The sequence below is a fragment of the Chaetodon trifascialis genome, chromosome 6 (assembly GCF_039877785.1).
Source record: "Chaetodon trifascialis isolate fChaTrf1 chromosome 6, fChaTrf1.hap1, whole genome shotgun sequence".
Taxonomy (NCBI): Eukaryota; Metazoa; Chordata; class Actinopteri; order Chaetodontiformes; family Chaetodontidae; genus Chaetodon; species Chaetodon trifascialis.
Window position 1 is genome coordinate 12,404,792 of NC_092061.1, and position 18,983 is coordinate 12,423,774.

The window sequence follows — 18,983 nt, forward strand, 5'->3', positions numbered from 1 at the left end:
TGATGGTACATTGAGCAGCATATAATGAGCAGCATATGAGTACATATGAGCAGCACAGATAGTTGCAGTAAAAATACATCAACATGCTATTTACATTACATTATATTATTTTATTTTATTTATGGCTACATAACCTGCATACTCGCTGGTAAAAGCATTGAGGGGATATTTATTATTTCACTCTGATTGCTCCTCAGATTTTACTGAAACATGCTTTAATTAAATTCAATGAACTTTTGTTTGATTCTATTTTGTAGAAGTCTAATTTAGATTCTGGGCAGCACTTTCGACACAAGGACTCAGTGAAATTTGTAAAGAAAAGAAACGACTATAACTATAAAAAAAAAATCTCTCCTTTGAAACTAGTTTAAAGTGGCTAATTTTTGGGGGGGCGTTTAAATTTTATTTTACGTCGGTGAAAAATATCGAAAGTGCGGAAGTTGATGTTAAGACATACAAACATTCAGCAGGCAGCTGCTGGGCTAAAGCTGCTGCTGCTGCTGCTGCTGTTTTCTGTCTGTGCCTCGACGGCAGATGAAGAGCTTAAAGTGGGGGTAAAGTAAAAGCGACTGAACAGTAAATCACGATGGTATAACTCATAGAAGCTAAGTGTTTTTTGTTTTATAGATGTCGTTTCTTTTACTATAAATGTTAGCTAAGCTATTCAAGCTAGCTAGCATGCTACAGTGACTTCTCCTCCCCAGGAAGAAGAGGATACTTTCTTATCCTGATGGCTTCAACTTCTGCAGCTGAAAAAGGTTTGAAAGGCATGTTTTTATCTAATATTATATTTCAGCTGGACACTAGTTTACACAGTCCTCAGTATCTAACGTTAGCTAATTATAAACCACATTCAGGGAACACTTTAACGTTGCAGCCATATCAGTTTAAGTTCACGTTACTCTTCAGTCATAAGTTTCAAGATAGATTCAGTCATTGGCGCAAGTTTGTGTTTTAGATGGGATAAACTCAAATATTACTATTAGTAGTAGTAGTAGTGGTGGTAGGAAAATGATAAGATGTTATTTTAATTTGAGGAGATTTTTTGCTATCTGTTCATTGTAACAAAACGTGGACATAAATTAGACTTATTTTAGCATCCAATCCATCTGTGTGCAGACTAGTGAGGTAAGTTTTAAAGGTATTTTTCTGATGAAATATTTATTTTATTTAATAGAAACATGGCGTGAAGGTGACAGTTGTCTGGCTCCTGATCCGAGAGATGGCACACTGCGAGAAGCCACCATTCAGAGACTGACCACCTCTCACAATGATACCATAGCCTGGGTGGTATTCACTGACCATAGTAAAGATGAAGAAGAGGAGGAAGCTGTATCCGTCTCGAAACTCGTAAGACCAGGCTCGTATCACTTCACCCAGGAGAAACCTGTGTTTCCCAGCAGCGTCACAGACCCCAGGCTGTGTGTCCCCTTTGAGCTGAGTGATGTTCATGGACACATAGTCCCCTACACCATCAACAGATACTTGAGGGATTACCAGAGAGAAGGAATCAGGTTCATTTACAACAACTACATTCGTTCCAGAGGTTGTATCTTGGGGGACGACATGGGCCTGGGAAAAACTGTACAGGTACAAAGCACATTAGCTGCAAAACTACTGACAGATTTATTTAAATGTGAGCATTTTTTTCAGTCTCGCTGTTGTTCTCTCCACCATGTGAGCTGATGACTCCACAATATATGTAGCCGAAGCAAAAATTGGTGATTTTAAATACAAATCTAGATCAGGAGTTTGGGTTGAAGTTGTTGTAATTGTTTTACAGTAGATGATATGTTGTGTTACTCTAATGTGAATGTGTCTTTTTGTATTGTGACCATGTGATTTGTGTAGACCCCAGGAAGAATAGCTGCTGCTAGACACTAATGTCTAGCAGTGTAGACACTAATGGGGAAAAACAAACAAGCCTCTTTGATCTTATCTTAGGTCATTGGATTCCTTGCTGCTGTGTTGCACAAAACAGGCACATGGGAGGACATCAAGAACAACAGGCCTCAGTTTCTGCAGAGTCAGATGCCCTCCAACCAAAGTAAACCTCACAAAGTGGGTATTGAAATATGCTAAATACAAAAAGATATGTTTTGAATTATAAAGCATCTTGTTTGGAGAAATAAAGATTTTTTTTTCCAAATAGCAGTCACATTCAATGAAGTGCAGCAATAGTGTGAATTTACAGTGTTGATTTGTCATTAGCATGTTTTGGTGTTTCCATGATTTGGTTCAGGTGTTCCTTATTGTAGCCCCGCTGTCAGTGCTTTATAACTGGAAAGATGAACTGGACACATGGGGTCACTTCCAGTGTGTGGTGGTCCACGGGCTGAAGAAAGAGGAGGAGCTGGCTCGCATCAAGAAGGGACGCATTGAGATTGCTCTCACTACCTATGAGACTCTGCGCCTTTGTCTGGATCAGTTTAATAAGTGAGTACCATGCTCATCACACACAAACAGCAAATCTGTGACGAAGAAGTTTTTGTTTTACTCAAACACTGACTGAAACATGCCTTGTCCTCCCTGCAGTACAGACTGGTCTGCTGTGGTTGTGGATGAGGCCCACAAGATAAAAAATCCAAACTCTCAGATCACTCAGGCCATGAAGGATCTAAAATGTAATGTAAGAGAGCATTGTGTTGTTATTTCAGTATGATATTAGTATGTACTAGTGTGAAAGTAGTAATGACTGTAGTCATTGATGCTGGTTTTGCACTTATATTTTCGTCAGGTCAGAATTGGCCTCACTGGCACCATCTTACAGAACAACCTCGAGGAGCTGTGGTGTGTCATGGACTGGTAGGTTAAGTTTTACAATTCAGTCTGTTTGTTCTCTGTAGTCAAAGTGACCCGATTACAATTTGCAGCTTCTCTTACAAACAGTTCCTGTTCGCCTTCAGATATATATTTTTATTCTATCTAGGGCCATACCTGGTTGTCTTGGCAGCTTAGGACACTTCAAAAACACTTTTTCACTGCCGATTGAACAAGGGCATAAGCACAGTGCAACCAAACGAGCGCTAGCTACAGGGAGGAAGAGTGTCAGAGCCCTGGTGAGGAAGATATCTCACTGGTTCCTCAGGAGGACCAAAGCTCTCATCAAGGAACAACTGCCTAAGAAGGATGACAGGGTAAGATTGGTTAAATCGAACAAGACTTCATTTTAATAGTTTTCTACTCTCTAGAAACTCAAAGTTCACAGTCTAAATGATGATGTTCCATTGTGGTAAAACTCTGATGAAGGTCTATGATGTCTGAAAGCATCCCTCGGAGACATTTGGTGTTGTGATTTCTCCTAGGTGGTGTATTGCTCTCTGACAGACTTTCAGCAGACTGTGTACCAGACGGTGCTGGACACTGAAGATGTGAAGTTACTGCTGAGGTCTTCAGAGAAATGTGGCTGTCAGAGTGGACGCACCCGCAGAGGCTGCTGCTTTAAAGTTAGTGCAGCCCTTTTACCATTGTGTGCTTGTAATATGGTTAAACTTAATTGTTTGGGTTGAGCTGTTTGCTGCAAATCTCAAGTGAAATCCAGCTCAAAATTGACTCATATGAGAGAACTGTGAGAAAAAAAATGTGAGGAAAGTATGCTTTGTGTGAGTTAGGTGAACTGGCCCTTTAGGTGCAGTGAAATCCAAAACACAAAATTGAAGCCTGTTACCATCGTCCCATTGATTTAACTACAGGCAGGAACCCTTTCTCATGCAAAAAGAAATAAATGAAAACAAACACTGAGCCCTCAAATAATGTCCGTTTCTTTTATTGCAGAGAAACTCAGAAGGTGTGGAAATGAAGGAGCTGTACTTCAGCTACTTGGCCATATTGAGGAAGGTTTCCAACCATGTCGCGCTGCTTCAGTCCACAGCAGGCACCAGCAAGAAACAGGTGGAAACATGTTGTCCAATGACTGATTTAATGCACTTGTTCAAGGGAGTTGTCTCCTGGAGAGCTTTTCAGGTTCATACCACATCTTGTAGTGATGGTTTTGGTTCACCATTAAGATTCGTTTGTTGCTTCCAGGAAAAGTACGTAGGTGCCATTTGTCAGAAGGTATTCCAGAAGTTTCCAGACTTTGTACAGAGATGCAAAGATGAGGCGTTTCAGGCCTTGTCGGATCCAATGTACAGTGGAAAGATGAAGGTACAGTTTGGAACGATGGCACAGCTACCGACTTATTATCGGCTGTTTCAGTGTGGTTAACATATCTGTGTTCCTTTTTCAGGTTTTGCAGAAGCTGCTAAAATATTATCTGCAAAAGAGAGACAAAGTACTTCTTTTTTCTCTCTCAACCAAGGTGAGAGCTTTATTTGTGTGTATTGAAATCAGAATTGCGTGTGTGATAGCAGAGGTTTGTACTGTGTCAGCATCGGATGAGGAGCAGGGTGGGATGTTTCTCCATCGGAAAATGATTTGATCCTCACAGTGATGTCACCGAAAAAGGATTTTAGATGGTTTCAGAGTTGGAGTACGCTCGTTGTTTTTGAGCTTTACGCCCATCCACTTCCATTCAGCCTTTCAATATAACAACAGGCTTGAACATACACTCTGAAGGACTTCTCTCTTGGACTGAGATCACCTCTTTTTGTCATACCAAGGTCCTGCTGCACGGTCCGGACTGTGGTCCAGGGGACGTTTCACACCTGTAATTTTTATAAAGGTGCCTTAATTGCCACTGCTGATAGGGCAGATGACTTGTTTTCAGAGCAAACAGCAGTAGGAGACGTGTTTTTCACATGGCATGGTTTAATAGTTTTTTATTATAACACAGAGCCTCATGGCTGCCGTCACCTGAGACAGTATGATAACACTGCTGGCTGCTATGAGGTCATATTTTCATGGCCTGTATTCTGCTATTTTGGGAATCATATAGTTCATACAGTTTTGATTGTGCACAGCAATTACCCCTGTGGTATATCTATAAATATACAAGCCAGAGACTGCTGTGTTGGTTTTTTATTAAACTTGTTTTTCTAGCATTTGCACTTTATCTCTCAGACAAACTCTTCAGCGTTCACAATGAGTAATGACTGATCTCACATGCTAGATGTAGAGAGGTCGGTTTTTACACGGTTGATTCATGTGCTTTCAGCTGTTTGTTGTGTGTTTTGAACCTGTCAGCTCTTAGATGTGCTGGAGAGCTACTGCATGGCAGAGGGACTGGACTACAGCAGACTGGACGGAAACACCAAAGCCAAAGAGAGAGTCCAGATTGTCAAAGAGTTCAACAGCCCCTCTCACACCAACATCTGCCTGGTTTCCACCTTGTTAGTCAAACAGTAAAAATTATATTGAGAAATGGTGCTTTCTTAGGTTTTACACTTACATTGTAGGCCTTTAATTGTGCTTTTTCAAAATTAAGACTTAAATTAAGTTTTTTAAAGTCATTTTTATTTAACATATTCAAATCTTTGAATCTGCTGACTCTTTGTTCTATAAGGGCGGGCGGTGTCGGTCTTAATTTTGTTGGGGCCAACGTGGTGGTGCTATTTGACCCCACATGGAACCCAGCCAGTGACCTCCAGGCTATTGACAGGTAGGTTGTGGACCGTATCTTGACAGATTTACACAGTATTTCAACGCATGTTAAGTTATAGAGGTTGAGTTTTATGAGAGTATTTTGTTCCCTCGAGTGGCTTCGAAAAGCAGTCCAGCTGCCAGTATAACATACCCAATCATATTCTGTCACATCTGACATCAAAACATAAGCATACAAGCTTTTTACAATACCTGTGTGCTGATCTCTTTGTCTTTCTCTTTAGGGCGTACCGTATTGGCCAGTGCAGGGATGTGACTGTTCTCAGGCTGATCTCACTGGGGACTGTAGAGGAAGTTATCTACCTCAGACAAGTTTACAAACAGGTACCAGATATTTATCACCATGTAATGCTAATGCACAAATGAAGCACATCATGCCATACTGAGGTTATCTCCTTCACTAACTGTGAGATATCTGCTGCAGCATAATCGTCTGCGGGGACAATGGAGGAGAGAGGTTTACTAACTGTCCACAAATCCAGTGATAACAGAAAAATACTCAAGCACCACTATAAGTTTCTGACTTATTCCTGCAATAATTCAATTAAGGCAGTTTGATTTGTAAGTTAACAGCTACAGCCTCATGTTGAGGTCAGTTTTCTTACTAATTATGTTGTTTGGAAACAACCATGTCTGCCTGGAACTGGCACACACACACACACACACACACACACACACACACACACACACACACACACACACACACTGGGCTTTTTCCTCTTGACAGTAATATATGTCAGCTCTGTGTTCTGTGTCGGTGTCTTTTCTGTAAATTCTTTCCAATCTTCCAGCAATTGCAGTGCTCAGTTATGGGCAAGGAGAGTGCGCGGCGGTACTTTGAGGCAGTGCAGGGTCACGGTGTCCATAAGGGGGAGCTGTTCGGGATCAAAAACCTCTTCAGGCTGCAAGTCCAAGGAACGTGCCTCACCCGCAAGATACTAGAGGTTAGCCTCCATGCCTTTTACTGTTGGATTGATGATGTTTTCTACTGTACAGTAACTTAATGCTTCAACTCACCTCATCCCACTGTCACCATACAGTGTCTCAAAAATAGTCAACATTTCCTTTATTTCTGTCTGGAATGTACTCTTCTGTGGTCATATATGCTAATAATTATTTCTGGTTTGGTTAGTATCTTGGGGTTGAAAAGGGAATTACAGGGGGCCTTAAAGGGCCTCAAACAGCCTGAAAATACAATGCACTGCTGAGTAAAAATGATGAGTGTGATGTCACTGACTTGATGAAATGTTTGCCTTTTGATCAATCTGTCTCACTTTTGCTCCTCCTGTCAGCGAGAAGGACAAGTGGAGTCGGGTGTAATGACAACCAGCACACACACAGGCGAAGGGAAGGAGGAGGAGGAGATGACGGGAGTTAGCGTGAGTAACTCTGCCGTTCTCAGAGACCCAGAACATAGGGCACTCATCTTTCCCATCCCTCACTCTGCCTTCTTTCCCAAGCGGCCCACTTATCCTCCCATTCCCACGTGAAAGAGGGGATACCTCAAACAGGGACCTTCCTGTCTGTCAGTCAACCAACCCACAGAATCTCAACTTTTCCTGCCTTAACTCCAATTTTTTCTTCATTGCTTCTTCAGTCCTTTCTTTTATAATCTCCTGGTTCTCTCTTAGGGGGTTTATTCCAAAATGACATATGCCCCATTTATGAGAAAAACAGCTTCCACTGTGACAAAAATATCAAAATGAGATAAATTATGTTACTTTTAATGGAAGAACATGAAGAAAGTGATACTGTTCCTGTCAGTATCACACAGTCCCCCCGCTGTAGGAATTAAAAGTGGCTGTAAAAAGTTTGTACTTTGAGTAGCTTTAGTTCGGGCTGTTTCATATGATGAATTCTGTTTTAGTCACACAGTGATCAGTGGAAATCTTTGTAACCACTCCTTTTTCAGTATTTTCAGCAAAATGTGGCTAATTACAGTGTTTTCATGTCATTGTTATTGTCCTCAAACTGAAAAGCTCCTTTGAGTGAGTGTATTCGCCTGAAGTATGAGTGTTTGCGACATACTGAGCGTTAGTGTTTTTCAACTTTCTATGGAGGTTTTGATGCATTTTTGCTGTAAAAACCAGTCAATTTAAATCCATCGTAACTGACTGAATTAAAGCTGACCTCAGCTCCTTTTCTCTGTCAGTGTGAAGACTACAGCAACCTTTCAAGCACACACAAGTATTTTATATAGTATCACTTTAAGATCTTGGCTTACAAAAAAATATTTGTACTCCTTTTTTTGTATCTATTCTGCATACACAGCAACATTCAACTCACGTGACCTATCAGCTGTGTCCACTCCAACAGAGGGAGAATAAGTTGTTTCCGCAGATTATAACGTCTCCTCATCGCTCCTCACAGATCAGATCTAACCTTCTTCACATTAAAACATGAAACAAACAGAAATGTCATATTTGCATCATGTTTTCTGCCTTTTTTTTAATTTTCACTGTTTGAGGTTCGACCGGTGCTCTTTTAAGTGCGTCATCTTGTTGCGCCCTCTTCTGCAGCGTTATTGTCACCACCTGATCTGTACATCCTGCCCAATCGATACTGCACGTGTGTAGGTCAGATCCTTGGCACACGTGGAGAACAAATTGGGTTTGCCTGTATGGATTTGGCAGTGACAGTGTAGTGGTTTTCCGACTGGAAAATTGGCGCCACCTACTGCTTATCGCGATAAACCGACTTCTAATAGTTGTATAACGCTAGTGGATGGAAACAAGCATTCATACAAATTTTCTTTCACCAGTTTTTTTTTTAATTTAGGTAAAATTTATAAAACATTTGGATGGAAACCAAGCTACTGTAAAGCTCTGTGAGGCAAACTGTGATTTGTGATAATGGGCTATACAAATATAAACCGGCTTGACTTGACTTGATGCTCGATTATTTTAGCAAAACTGGAGGATAAGGTTGTCTTTCTACTGGATGCTGTGTGAAACAGCTGGATGTAATTACATGTCCTAATGGAAGCAGCAGACCACACTGAAGTCCATCTTCTGCTTTTCAGCTATTTATTTACACAGTGATACCCCTTATCATCCTGTTCCCAGCCAGGTCCTTTTTACAGGGCTGCTGCTCCGCTGAGGCCATTCAGATTCTTTCAAAAATACAGAATACACTGGGGTGCCTTAACACGCACAGAGTGAGGCTGTAGGCGTGTAAGCACCAACATGCACACAGTACAGCAGAAATGTGGAAGAATCATCTCGTAGTTGGCAAATTTGGGAAAATTAGAATGACTGTTGGTGGTCGATCCCCTAAAGCACCATTCATATAACTCCAGGAAATGTCATTACCCCTTTTGTTTTCTTCATATTACATCATGATGGAGGGCACAAGTCACATCGATGCTTATTATGATTTATTGTTACAAACATCTGTTTTGTATTACATAACGAAATCTCATGGCCTGGTCTACTGAAAGATGGCATAAACAAGGGAAGTGAGGAATTTGTAGCCTTTCGGTGCAATTTAATCTACGTCTTTCTCACAGTGTGTATACAGTTTATTACCTTATACCACTGTATGTGCCAATCTGTCCCTTCTGCTGTTTTCTTGAAGGAACCTGGAGGTTCCTCACCGAGATATGGCCCCGTACCAAAAGATGCACAAGCCGAGAAGAACAGAGAAGCATCCAAGATCCCCAGAGGGGTGCTAGACTTCAGTAGTGGGAGTGACAGTGAGGAGGAGCAGGGGCTGAAGAGGAAGGCATCAAAACCCAGTGCAGTGGATGGCACCAAGGGTGGGAATGCTGCTGCTGATCCTGGCCGAATGAATCTCCTACAGCACGGTTTCTCCAGACACCTCGAGAGGATCAAAGGAAAACCAGAGTTAGGAGAAGGGGACAGTAGTTCAGGTGTCGATGAAAGACCCTCTGAGGACGATGCTGAGGATCAAAAGAGGGAGGGTACCTCCTTCGGCATCTGCAAGGGGTCCAATAAAGGAAATGGTGCAGCCTGTTTCCCTAATTTGGGAAACAAAATCCGGGACATCTCCAGCAGTTCAGACACAGAAGACAGGGAGAGTGGAGGTGTGGGGAGACATGAGACGGTTTCTCTGGTGAGAAAAAGTGATGATCCTGTATCAAATAGGCAGGGCCTGAAAGTTTGGACAAATAAGAAAATTACAGTGGTTGAGGAGAGTGATGAAAATTCCTCACCAGACAAAAAGAGACAAAACAAGCTCAAAAACGTAGTTCCAAAAGTGTGCCGCTTTGATGGCTACTCAGACGAATCTGAGGATTTGGACATAGAGGCAAGGACGGGGCCAAAGAGGGACGCTTTCGATTCACACAGTAGAGGAGGAGACAAAGGGAGAGGAGGCTTACACTGCAACAGAAAGAGGCAAAGTGCTCGTGCCAGGGACAAGGCCAGATCCAAATACTCTGATGACATAGAGACATTCACATCTTCAGAAGATGAACACACTCCTGCTAAAAAAGGAAGATCTACAGGATTTACAAATCTGAAAAGGCAGACATCCCTGGCACCCAGAGGAAAAGATGGAACTATCGACAGTGTGCTAGGTCAGATTCAGTACCAGTTCATATCCTAATCATTTTTAACGAACTTCATTTCAACAATAATGATGTATATGTCTGTTTAAAGGTGGTGTACAGGAGGTGGTGTATACCCACTCTAACCAGCGTGTGGTGGGTGGGAGCAAAGCAGAGGAGCTGATCAGTAGAGCTGCTGTGCGAGATGTGTTCGAACTCAAGATGTTCTCTCAGCTCCCGGCCAATCACCTTATAGGCACCATAGAGGTACATACAGCAGCGCGTGAACACAGGTCTGATTCACTGATTCTTCAAACACACAGCACAGTATCATCTGCCACAGCCAAAATCCTGCACTGCGCCCATGCGTGGCTGGCTAGTTAAAGGGTCAGTTCACCCAAAATAGTTCTTATAAATACATTCTTCCTGTCACCTGTAATGTTTTGGAGATCAATTGGGATGACATCTTGTGTATTTTTCCACAAACTGACAGTGTTTGTCAATGATTCACAGACCTCGCTGTAAAGAAGTCTCAGCTAGGCCCGTTTTCTCCCAAATTGTGCCTTGCAGTTGCATGTTGGCAGGCAGAATGAGGCTTGCCAGCACTGTATCAGACACACATGCTCACTACGGCATGAGAGTGGATGTAAACACATACTGTTCTTTCCATCTTAATAATGGCTCACTGGTGCTTGATGAGTAGCAGCATTGTGGATTACCTGTATTCACATCTCTGGTCCATAATGCTGAATGTTTACATACACCCACATCAACAAAAACCTGCACATCTTTGCCAACAGTGCTGACTGGTAGAGATAACCACAAACTTATCTTCAATAATTTCCTATTGATTAAAGTTAGCTTCATGAACATAAGCTGCATTTGAAGGTAAATTGAGTCCGAGGCAAAAATAACTGGTCACTACGTCTGTAAAACTTCACTCTTGTTATTGTCCCAGAGCCTGCCAGCGAGCCCACCAGACAGTCTGCCTTGCCCATCTACTGTCAGACTGGAGAAACCCAGTGTGGACCATCCAGTCACCTTCGCCAAGAGGAGTGTGCACCACACCAGACACACCACCTTCATCATTGGAGAGTCTCCCCAGGCCATACGAAGGTACTGAAAGGGGTGTCAGAGGAGTTGAGGTGAAGAGAAAAGGCGCTGAAAAGTTAGGATAACGCATTAAAAAAAGTGGTAGACGATGAGATGATGGATTCACCAGAAGGGTAAAAGAGCGCGGGTTAGTCTAGGTTTGACATAGTGAAGGAAAATGAGATAAGATCAGGGGGCCTGCAACAGAGGGAAAGAAGAAAATGTCTGAATGGGACTAAAGCAGGCCAGTGGATGAAAGGAGGAAAGGAGGTGTAAAAAGTGTAGTCGGAAGAGATGAATTCCTGGCAGTGTAGGGAATTAGGCCAAAACTCACCACAGATATGGTGTTGAGCACCCCCACCTGGGCCTCAGGAATTGTGTGTGTGTGTGTGTGTGTGTGTGTGTGTGTATGTGTGTGTTTAGTGAGAGACCACCTCTGAGCTTTCCCTTCCACCTATTTCCCAGCATCATGCCAAACATTACCCAGTTATGTTCAGGCCCAACAGTGCAGGATTTTCCCCCTCCACAACCACAGCCCTCCTGAGACTAACCAAAAATGATCGCCCGAGGACTTCCAAACCCACACTGATATATACACACACACACGTCCTAACAAGCATTTACACACATACAGACGCACAGTACTCCAATCCACACGTCTGTCCCGCTGCATCACCTCCGCCCCCTGCCTTCCCAAACACTCGTATACAGGCGCACACAGACACCTCTGTGGCTCCAATCTCACTTCCCAAGGGGAAGACTGTATCTCTGCCCAGAGGCTCACCAGGGAGTGAAAACACACACAAGTTATATTGATATCCCCTCAATTAACCTCGCTGTTTAATGATTTAAGTCCACATGCACGTCATTTTTTACTGCCGTTACATTTATTTATTGTTTTTCCAGCGAAAGCCACAAATGGTAATAACACCACCATAATGCAGCTGTACCACCAGTGACTTTGAAGTATTTCTGTCCCAGAGTCTGGTTAGACCAGAGTTTTAATGACTGCCTAGAAGCGCAGGAAAAACACCTCATACTGCATGGCTGTCTGGATATGAGCCTGAATATGTGGACAGCTATTCATCTTAGGCTAGGCCTGTCGGACCCGCAGTGTATCTTAATAGTGTAGGCCTTGTGGCTTTTTAAAGAGGTTATTTAGCATGTAATTTAAAGTATGTTACAGTATGCTCACACGTGCCACATTCTTGTTACCTTCATTGTCTCCCACATGTTTTTGTGCATGGATGTTTGCTTTTTGTCACACTCATTTCTGTGTTTGTGTCCTTTGCGTGCTCGTGTGTAGGCAGCAGCTGGAGGAAATGGCGGAAAAATTCAAATTTCCCTCAGTTCATCAGTTTGCTGCGGAGATTTTGAGAAGAAACTCAACTCAGAGACTGGCCTGGCTACAACAGTATTATACTTCACTGAACCACCCTGACCTGGCTAATACAGTCACAAACAACTTCCCACAACCTGATTCAGCACAGACCTCCTCCTCCTGTACACCCACCAAAACAGCTGCCCCAAAATCTTACGCAGATATCAGAATTCCGCAGAAGGATGTCCCCAAAGCCAAGAAAAAGCCTAGATATGCTCATCCTGAACCCAAAACTAAGCCTGAAACCCCACAAAACAATGTTTCCCTGCCACAGAAAAAGCCCGGAAACCCAAAAAATGATGTCCAGAAACCCCAGAAAACGAACAAGATCCCACAAAAGAATGTTCTAGAGTCTCTAAGTGATGTTCCAAGCCTGGAGTCAGAGGAACAGGAGGAGACGATCTGTAGTGCCAGAGAACATAAGAGGACAAAGAGGGTTAGTGTTTCTAGTGCTGGAGCCTTCAGAGCTGGTGGTGGTCTTGGCTTGGATCAGGCCAGCAGCAGTGGTCTGGGGTCTGGGGAGGCTGCAGCTTTCCTGAACCGCACAGACAGAGATACCCCTTCTTCTCCGGACCTCAGCCATGGCAGGTCCACCATGTTATCCAAACCCACAGCACAGGAAAGGGAGCGAGAGCAAAAATTGTCTTCCAGGACCGGTGAAACTTTTCAAGGCCAGAGAGAAAATCCTCAGACCCCTTCCCGTCCTGAGCAGGCCACATGTACCTCCAGTCACCGCTCCTTCCTCACAGATCTGATAGGAGACACCTCAATCCTCGACGATTTGTTAAAACCCAAATCCAGGGGTGCACAACAGAGGAGCACTCCAAAAATACCCCCCGCAGTCAGCCCATGTCTCACCTCACCCTCTCTATCCAGAGTCTCTCTCAGCACTGACTCTGGCTCAGCAGGACTCATTGACTCTCTGTCCCGTCCAAAGTCAAACACACTACATACACACCAGGCCGCCTCGAAGGGCAGTCGCAAAGACTTCTGGGACATCCTGGATGAGGGTAATGAGGAGAGTATCAACAGGCTAACAGACCCAGCAGAAGTGCAGAGGGTTTGCATCAGTGCTAACTTTGCAGGTAGAAGTCGATCTGTAGAAAAGGAGAGCAAGAGTCTGTGGAAGACTAATGAGAAGTTCATTTGGAAGAAGTAATACTTGACAGACGGTTAAATAGTTTTCAAGGTTTATTTAAAAGTTTTGAACATTTTACTTTTGCGTTTCTAAAGGAGATGTTTAAAAAAAACGTAAAGGATATTTAAAGCAGGCTTTTCTGCCTCTGATGTTATTTTCTTATTTTAGGATGTCTTATTACTTTTTTAAATGTCATTTTAATTTTCACTAATGATTTGAAAATGTTCAGTGTTCATGAATTAGTTGCTCAATGCTAAATGTTGAATAAACAGGGTGTTATCACTCTGGAAATTTAAACCTGTGAATATTTTATTGAATTTATTGACCAGTTCATAGCTTTATTGCTGGGGGGGGCATTATACAGAAAGACCATCCCTGGAGGAGCACTCATTCATGAAACAGAAGCAATTGAGCCAAAAAACTTAATTGCAAATATGTAATTAGCAAGTTTTTTCATTATCAGCTGACTAGACTGTAAAAAGTCACACAACAATGAAAAATGTCCATCACGATTTCCAAAAGTGAATAGAGCTAACTAGCAGTTCAGAACCCATTTAATGATGGAAAACAATGTAAAATAAGCACCATATGAATGAGTTGATGTTTGTAGTTAAAGGTCAGTGTCAATGCTCAAACTGTTGCTGCACCTGATATGATGTTAAGTGCATGACAGGGAAAACCCAACCTGCTGCAGGCATTAGCCATTATCATTAACAGACACCCAAGACTGCCACCCGGGGACTGTTGGTGGCCGTGCAGAGATGTCACTTAAAACTCTGCAATGGCTGTTACGTCTCTGTCACTCTGAACACCTCACTGCCCTCCCTCTCCCCATGACAGGGTGCAAGTTGTAGATGGAGTGGTTTTGTGCACAGTAATGTGATAGTCTGTGGTTTGGCTCAGTTGTGCCTCAAACGCCCCTCAGAGTGGAAGCTGCTGCACTATTAGTGAAATAACAATAAGCAGTTGAAGACTTTAAGTGGAGCTCCGGGGAGTAGTTTTCCCACCCATCCATCCACCTGTCCTCTCACGCCTCCTTTAAAGTGGGTTTCAAACTCTCTTAGATGACAGAATTATTTGCACTGCCCCAAAAAATATAGCCCCCCAAAAAGTTATTGACATATCAAACTCAGTGTCGCAGATATGGGAAAACAAAATAAGCCCTCGCTGTGTGCGTAGGTGCGTGAGTGCGCGTGCATGTGCTGAACCTCACAGCTGTTTCTGACCTCTTTCAGCTGTTGCACTGAACCCCAAAGAGAGCTGCTCCGTGTAAGTATTGTGTTTTGTTTAGCAGAAATGAGAAAGTGCTGATAGCTGTCAATAAACAAGAGAAAGGAGTACGTGCCCCAACAGAACATGCAGCTTAGTAAAGAGATTGTGCGTGTGCATGGAGACCTTCTGGGTGGTAGATCATGACTATCATCGCATACTGGGGCCACACATCTGTCACACCTGTTCAAATCTCAGACAGGAGAATAAAAAGCCCTTTCTCTCATCCTAAACCCCTCGTCTCTCTGCTTTTCTCTGCCTGTTTCACCCACGACTGAGATTTGCAGATCCCTATCTGTCTTTTGTAGTCACAGTCTGGTTCAAGAGAGATAGCAGAGCGGCTTAGTGTGTTACTGACAACAGAAAAGCTCACCCACTGACTGACAGTGCTCGGAGGCTAATGGAGGCCAGCTAGCACGGATCAGTGGCAAACACGGCTCACTTATCCTTATTGCTCTACCCTGTGGAGTGTGACACCACCACCACCACCATGAGCGATCGCTGCCAGTGTCTCAAGTCGGTCAGATGATCATATTTTATTTTATTACATGCTTTGTAGTGTAGTTTCCCATACCGAGACAGAGTCAAGAGAAATACAATCAAAGAGATTTTCCAGCTCTCCCATTACTGTCTTGTCTCTTTGTGTCAAGGGCAGGGTGAGAAGTCTGTTTATAATCCCTGCCACTAGTACCCGGGTGTCTGTGAGTCTGTTATAAACTGGATAGTCAGACAGAGCAGCAGAGCAACAGCCCAGGCGATGTAGGTTTATTTGCAGAAGTCAGACTCTGACACCTGGCTTGATTTGATTAGTAAAAAGCTGTGAATGAGTGTTGACCCATGCTGACCCGGGCCTCCACTCATCTCAGGCTCAGGTTTCCAGACATTTGCTCTGCAGTGTGTAATGAAGGTCTGCAAACTGCTGCTGATTAAGAAGGAGCTCTTGTATAAATACATAAAAAAAAATTAAAGCCCCAGAAAGTTTGGCTTTTCTCTGTAACACTGAATATCCATGACTAAATAAGCAACAAGTTAAAATAAGAGCTGAACCCCCCATCTTTAAATATTAATTCTTAAGGACACTGAAATAAAAACGTTTCCTGATATAATCCAAATCATTCATCCTGTGTATATGTCATCTCTTGCTAATGGCAAATATATCTTAAAAAAAGATCATTTTTGAGTGTTTCGATGGCAGAATTCCTGTTTTCCTGTGCAGTGTTTTTAAACTCATTTCATCACTTGGGATTTACATTGACTCAGGCATGGTGTTGACTGTCAATTTCACTCCTGATATGTCTTGTAGCATTTAAAAAAACCTCCCATGGACAGATTAACAAGGTTAAAAAGACTCTTGTAACTCTTGGTCATATTGTGCAGGACAACTTAACTTCATTGTCATTGTGACTTAAAAAGTTTAACCCTCAAAAACTCATCTAATGTGCTCCATCAGGACTGCATGAGTATGGTTTGATCATGTTTGATTGACAGTAACCAAACAATCAACCAACTGTCATCAAACTCGAAATTAAACATAGCTAAATTCTGATTGGTGCGCAGATGTCACATCCCCTTTCTAGCTCAGCCCGGCCCACTTCAAACCGGTGAGAAGAGACTGTTTTAATGTGAGCAAAAAAGTGTGTGTTCCTGTGGGAACCCATCACTCACAGTAAGAAGCTGATTGAGAAAATTAGGTTTCAGGACCTTTAAGGCTCAAGGAGTATGTATCATTAATGTTCTCCTCAGGGCAACTATAATAATGTAACTCTCATTAAAAACTTGTATTTAAATGACCGTCTTAAGGTGTTTATGAGGGAACAGGAGAAAAGGTTTGTATCCAAGGCCTATGAAAAAACATTTAGGTGACTCAGCAAGCAAACAACTGAATTAGGGGGGTACAGAGTCCTCCTGTTGTTACGGTAACAGGCCGAGGAGGTCTCTAAATGTGAAAAAGAAGAACCCCCCCCCCCATTAGGAAATTACACACCATTTGCCCCTCATTCCTATCCAGTTACCCAGGCAACTGTTAGCTGTAATTTGGGTTAATTCACTGGCTCCTGGGCCCTTCCGTTCCCCTTTGTGCCCCATCATAAAAGAGATATAACACAGATGCACACACACAAACACACACACGCACACACACTCGTACAAGTTTCTAATGCAGTAACACACGCAGTAAGAGAGACTAATCCTCATTTTGTTTGCTTCTCTTCAGCGCGGCTGGGAATAGGCTGTGCGTGTGAATATCAATGAATTGCACTGAAGGGAAGGCCGAGCTTAAATCTGTTCATTCCCAACACCTGTACATAGCTGTGGGAGTGAGTAAGTGATGGAATTCCAGACGGAGTCGCATAATTGCTGTCCTGCATCCAAATTTTGCACAAAAAGACACTTGTCCCCTCTGACCCTGTTCTGTCTTGAAGTCGGGATCGAGGGAGGTCTACTGTTTTCCCTCCTTTCAGAACAAAAGGAGTGGAAAATTGTGTGTTTTCCCATGGGGTAAATATTGAGAGAGCAGAGATATAAACGTACGGAAGAAAGGCTTTCCTGAGCTGCCTGGGTCTCTGTTGCACTGCCAAAGGCCTGTGCGTCACTTGATCCATTGTTTAGTGTAGAGAGGTCTCGGTAAGCAAGCGGCTGCCTCCCTGCTCCAGCTGCAGCCTCTCCACTGTTTATGTTTGCAGGGCCCTTCGCCTTGAAGTGAGGCTACACAAGCAAAGCCTGGCCATATGTGAGCACTGGGCCGTCAGGGAAGTCACTGGCCTTTTCTTTTCCCTTTTTCGACCCATCTCTCTCTGAAACTCTTTTTTTTTTTTAACCCTTTCTCCCCCCTACCGTCCATTCTCTTTTATCCTCTGCCTCTGTCCCTCTTCCTTCGTCCTGTTCGCTGTCCCTCGCTGACGGTGCAGCCCGTCCCTGACAGCCTGCTCTTTTGGAGAAGATGAGGGGTTGAAATTATCTTCTTGAGTTTCAAAGACCTTGGTCCTGAATAGAGGAGTGAAGTGGTAGATATTATTACCCCTGTGAGAAATAATTACCCCTAAAACTCCCCTGTGAGAATGAATCTCTGTCTGCTCTGCAACAGAGTTTGACGGACAAGATGGTAATTATGTCACCAAAATATTTCAGCTAGTACAAATATTCTAATATTTATACTGGTGTGTCACACTGACATGCACAGCACCGTCAGGAGATGGAAAACATACAGAGAGAAAGCCACTGAAGGAAATATGGAGTCAGAAATGCGCAGTGTGTTAGCTTATTGGGGTTTCATAGCGTTCCAGTGATTCACTCAAATATTTTTATTGGGAGTTCAGCATTATCCAGTCTTCTGGGGGAAAATGGCTATCTAGGTTCAATGATTACCACATTAGACTGGATCCGTTTTTATTTTTTCTTTTTTTCTTTTTGGAGCATTAGGGTGAATGAGTTCAGGTCTTGTGTTTTATGTGTGTGTCTGAACGTTAGTGGTCCTGACCTTGACTCCTGGGTGGGCTGCAGTGGCTGTGTGCTTGTCTTGGATCATCTCTGGACCCTTCTGTTTACTGAAACAACAAGCAAGCAGTGTCCAGGGAGGAGAGAGGAGTCACACGGGGAGCATCCTCAAAGGCAACACCTCTCCTTTTCTTTCCCCTGCTCTAACACGCACACACACACGCACACACACACGGTCTGCAATGTAGAGCCTGTCCTCGGAGCCCTGACCACCCACATACGCTATGGTCACCCATTGAAATTAAAACGATGACGTTCCTTTGACTGCTGTCTTAATGAATCTCTCGTCTCCTGGAGGCGTTAGACACGTTGAAACCAGTTTGACTTAATATTTGTGTTAAAATATGATCCCATTGATGGTACAACCACTATTCTGCGAGTGCAGGAGAGAAGCCCTCCCACACTGATGCTCTATAAATGGATCTTTCTTCTTTGGCTACATATAAGCTGCTATTATGACAGTAGTAATATTGACTCATCAACTCTGAGAACCTCATCTGATGTGAGAGAGGCTTTGAAACAGGTAAATTAAAAGGTGTCATAAATGTGTGCACCACTAA

The 18,983-nt window shown here is 43.1% G+C and overlaps 1 protein-coding gene across 1 annotated transcript; it reads left to right on the top strand.

The window, feature by feature from the left end:
• The first annotated feature begins 453 nt into the window (after positions 1–453).
• ercc6l2 (excision repair cross-complementation group 6-like 2) lies at positions 454–13,965 on the top strand. The gene is made up of 20 exons (XM_070965001.1): positions 454–758; positions 1,178–1,590; positions 1,945–2,061; positions 2,243–2,436; positions 2,536–2,629; positions 2,738–2,805; positions 2,930–3,137; positions 3,306–3,446; positions 3,775–3,891; positions 4,027–4,146; positions 4,229–4,300; positions 5,125–5,270; positions 5,444–5,539; positions 5,766–5,865; positions 6,333–6,485; positions 6,834–6,920; positions 9,118–10,081; positions 10,164–10,318; positions 11,010–11,167; positions 12,450–13,965. The coding sequence occupies exons 1-20, from the start codon at positions 731–733 to the stop codon at positions 13,681–13,683; spliced, it is 4,665 nt and encodes a 1,554-aa protein (XP_070821102.1). The 5' UTR covers positions 454–730; the 3' UTR covers positions 13,684–13,965.
• Positions 13,966–18,983: the final 5,018 nt, after the last annotated feature.